Source organism: Poecilia latipinna, unplaced genomic scaffold (genome assembly GCF_001443285.1).
Source record: "Poecilia latipinna isolate Pla-1442-1.1 unplaced genomic scaffold, P_latipinna-1.0 Scaffold1397, whole genome shotgun sequence".
NCBI classification, from domain to species: Eukaryota; Metazoa; Chordata; class Actinopteri; order Cyprinodontiformes; family Poeciliidae; genus Poecilia; species Poecilia latipinna.
The window spans coordinates 63,393-67,769 of record NW_015114013.1 but is presented as its reverse complement, the minus strand read 5'-3'; the positions used below and the strand labels follow the sequence as shown (position 1 = coordinate 67,769).

The following is a 4,377-nucleotide window of genomic DNA, read 5'->3' as shown; positions in this document are numbered from 1 at the left end:
AGGAAACGCCAGGAGAGGAGCTCAGCACCTAGAGCTCCATAAAGTGTCTAAACCATTTGTGATGAAATATGTGTACAGTGGGAAGTGGCTGTTTTTGTCTCATTTAATAATTTCATGTGGTAAACATTCATGTAACGTTTGATTCAAGCTCTTCACTTAAACAGGTGAAGAAATGAATCACATTTAAAGTAAAAATGTGATTTTATTAAAGATATATATTCATGTATGTATATATCTTCCTTTAGTAATACTAGTTAGGTTTTTTTCTTTGCTTAGATCAGTGTTTCTCCACCCTGGTCCTCAGCCCCCCTGCTCTGCATGTTTTAGATGAGCCTCTGTCCCAGAACAACTGATTCAAATGATTGCAGGACCATCAAGTCCTGCAGAAACCTGTTAATCACCCAGAGATACAATCCAGGTGTGGCAGAAGGGAAACACCCAAAACGTGCAGGACAGGGGGGCTGAGGACCAGGGTGGAGAAACACTGGTTTAGATCTTCATGTTACCTTTGTTATCCCTTGTCTCCTGTTTCATTGTGTTTTGGATTTCCTTGTTTTCCCTGGACTTTGGATTTAGTTAGTCTGTTTAGTTCAGGGGTGTCCAAAGTCGGTCCTGGAGGGCAACAACCTTTTCAGCTTGTCAATATTCCTTTTAGGTCTCTAATGATCCATCATTTGATGCAGGTGCGTTAAACCAGGGAGAGAACTAAAACATGCAGGATGCCGGCCCTTGAGGACCCACTTTGGGCCCCCTTGGTGTAGTTCATTAAAATAACATCCACATAAAGTACGTCCACCGCCACATTATGACGCAAACCAGATGAAAAAGCCCAACTTTGAACATTTAATGTGTAATTAAACAATAAAGGTGACAAGTAAATTTTATGAAACAGATCACACTTTAATAAATATTTGTTGTATTTAACATATTTCAGGTAAGTAAACATGTAATGAAATGGATCCAGTCCTAGAATTTTATGTAATTGAACATTACAGGTTACAAATGTTCTTATGTGAGGTAATATATTTTATGAACTTTTTAAAAAATATTTTTTAAATATAATTTTGGTTAAGAAATAAAAAGGGGTCAAAATGGAATATAAATATGCCTCATCTATATAGTTTAGTAGAATAATTTCACAAGGATTTTGAGTTAATGGTTGACATGACCTAGAAGCTATTGAAGAAAAATACTAAAAGCTAAAAATATATAAAGTGTTCAAATGTAATAAAGATGAGTGTGCCTCATTTATACAGTCTAGTAGAATAATTTCTCACAGATTTTGAGTTCATGGGCCACACGATTTGGAAGCTATTGAAGAAAACATTTAATATTTAAAATATTAAATATGACTTAAACATTTTATAGAGGATAGTGTGCCTCGTTTAATAGCATGAATTACCACTTTTTGTATCAGTTGGTCACAAGACAAAGCATTTATTTACAGGAGGGTTTGGAAACTGACGGTCCCCATGTGAACCTCCGGGCGCGTCAGGAGGCATCGGTAGAGAACAGCTGGCCGAAAGTAGCGTTCATGAATCGGATCAACTTTGAGCTGAACCTCCCTTACTCCGCGGAGGGAGAATATCCAGTATCCAATTTGCAAAACAACTTCGCTGCGGTCGGTAATACAATGAAAACTCTTTGGTTCTGACTAGTTTGTTTTGGTCTGTGGGCTGCAAACATGGCGCCGAGCGACGTAAACGTCATACGCTGTGACGTCACCTCCAAAGCTCTATACCTGAGGACCAACAGCGGACTGAAGGTTTTGCTTCGAGACAGTTTGATGATTCTCAAACGGAGTAGAAAAGACATGCCGAGGATAGACTTGGCTTTGGATGAATGGATATTTTTGTGCAGAATTAGCGGTGCATGGATTTCATTGATAAGTAAAGGTAAGACAGCAATAAAATGTTTGTTTTTAATGAAATGTGCGTTTTGTGGGCTACAGTTTGTATGTCTAAGTAATTCTGTAAAGCAGAAGCGGTAGCTAATCTAGTTTTTTTGGTGTTTGTTAAGAAGCAATAATATTTTCTGTAACATTTAAGTTCTAGGATGTGTGTATGTGATCCTTCTGTTTGTGAAATGTTTGTTACCTTTTTGGGTGTGTCCTTGTAGCGGCCATCTTGGAACCTACCAAAGAGGAGGCCTGCCTCAAACCCAGCTCTTTTATAGAAAGGCCCATGTTTGCTGGAGTTTGATTGGCTGGGCAGTTAATTGAGAAGGTGGAACAACAGTATATAAGGAGACTGCCTTGAGAAAAAGAGAAGCTGAGAGACTGCTGGAAAAGATGTCATTTTGTCTTGTGAGTGGATTATGCTGTGCTGAAGGAGGCCTAATAAATCACCTTTATGTATGCTTCAGCCAACTTCGCTGAGTTTTCCTTCCACACCACACCTCTCAGTGTAACAGTGTTGAAGCCTAAAACATGAAGTAGCATTGCTGTCAGTTGCTATGGCAACGAGTCTGCGTGTAGCTCGGCGGATACAAAGCGAGGAAGTTCTTTCTCGCTCTTTCCCTTTGCTGTGGATCATAGCACGAAATTAATACCTACATTTCTAAGTTTCACTGAGTTGACGCGGCTATGGATGACATGTAAATGATTAGTCTTTTTGCCTCCCAGGAAATTTCCGTAACATGTTTGGTGTCTAACTCGTAAGTCAGTGCCTCACCTGCAATGAACCTCACCGCACGTCACTGATGTATATAAAACTAAATGTGTCATAATTTAAAGCTCTGGACATCTCTGCAATCCCCAGTTTGCTCAGGACCAGTGTTCCCAGTCTGACATTCCAGACCACGGCGTCTCCTATGATGGGTGGGTCTACAGCGGATCCAGGATGATTCCACTCAGGTGTGACGAGCAGAAGGTGTTCTCTGATTGGCTGTGTGTCCTCAGGTGCGACGGTGGAGCAGTTTGAACAAGCGAAGAGCAAACTGTCGGCGCTGAAGAAGGATCCGGGGAACGAGGTCAAGCTGAAGATCTACGCTCTGTTCAAGCAGGTGAGGAGGTTCTGTTCCTGGGTCATGAAGGTTCTGGAGGTTCCTGCATGCTGTCAGTATCAGAACCTTTTCAGAACCAAAGATCATTAAACATTTAAAGGTCATCAGCATCTGCAGTTCATCTTTTGTTCTGGTCGCTAATCGGTCATCAGTCATCCAGTACCAACCGGGTCCATTGTTCTGGCCGGTTCTGGTTCTGATCAAAGGGAAGTGAGATGAAACCAAGAACCAGCTCTGACCTTCAGCGTTCAGCACCAGAACCACAGGAAGAACCTTACTTTGGTCCAGATCAAAGTCATGGAACCTGCTGGATCTTTGCAGCTGTGCGGTTCTGACCCAATGTCTCAGCTTGGAGGATGGAGGACGTCGGTCTGGTGACGGCAAGTTCCAGGAGGTGGCACTAAGGCATGCTGGAAATCGGTTCTGGTACCGGTCAATGAACTGCAGACTAGTTCTGGTGTCTGGGCCACAGTTGGATCCCTGGATGTCGTCTTAAGTTGAAGGGTCCAAACGGTGCTTACTAGGCCTAGCCTAGCCTAGCGTAGCGTAGCATTCTCTGGTTCTGTTCCCTGGTGTTCTCATGGTTCCTTTTCACTCCAGGCCTGGAAGAAAACTTGAGTTTGGTTCAGACAGAAGCAGCAGGGGGCGCTGGAAGCATCAATACATATGTACATAAACACTTTTAGAGGTTGATACTTCACCGGCTGTGTGTTACCATAGTAACAGCTCCTCCTCCTCCTCCAGGCCACTCAGGGTCCCTGCAACACTCCTAAACCAGGAATGCTGGACTTTGTGAACAAGGTCAAATGGGATGCGTGGAAATCTCTGGGCTCCATCTCTCAGGTACGACTGTCCATCGGCTCCTCTGTGGTTCTGATCGGATCCATAGTTCTGCTGGTGAAGCTTCAAATCATAAACTTCCTGTTATGTTAGGATTGTTTCTTTTCTGTAAGGTCAGAATGTCCCATTAGTTCTGGACCGTTTGCAAAACAACTGGCAGATCAGAACTTTCCTCCAGCAACTGACCGTTAAGGTTTCTACCTATCAGGATGAAGCCAGGGAGCAGTACTGCAACCTGATTGGCTCCCTGGTGGAGGCAGAGGGAGGAAGCTCCGCCCAGGTCACTGCAACGCCTGTTGGGGGCGGAGCCACATACGAGACGCTGTTGGTCTCTACGGCCGATGACATCACCACCATCAAACTGAACCGACCGGCCAAGAAGAACGCCATCACACCTGAGGTCAGCAGGTGAAACCAGGAAGCCCCGATGATGTCATGTGACATCATTTCCTGCTGGTTCACTTCCTGTTACCCTAATTTCTTCTTTCAGATGTACAACGAGATCATAGCAGCTCTGGAGCAGGCAGCTAAAGA

General features: G+C 43.5%; 1 protein-coding gene across 1 annotated transcript in view; it reads left to right on the top strand.

Moving 5' to 3' along the window:
- Positions 1–4,377, top strand: part of eci2 (enoyl-CoA delta isomerase 2) — a 15,618-nt gene that overhangs the window by 4,974 nt on the left and 6,267 nt on the right. Inside the window, exons 2-6 of the mRNA XM_015056659.1 lie at positions 2,760–2,818; positions 2,900–3,003; positions 3,748–3,846; positions 4,052–4,243; positions 4,334–4,377. Coding sequence (XP_014912145.1) covers positions 2,760–2,818; positions 2,900–3,003; positions 3,748–3,846; positions 4,052–4,243; positions 4,334–4,377 — 498 coding nt within the window. The remainder of the gene's footprint in view (positions 1–2,759; positions 2,819–2,899; positions 3,004–3,747; positions 3,847–4,051; positions 4,244–4,333) is intronic.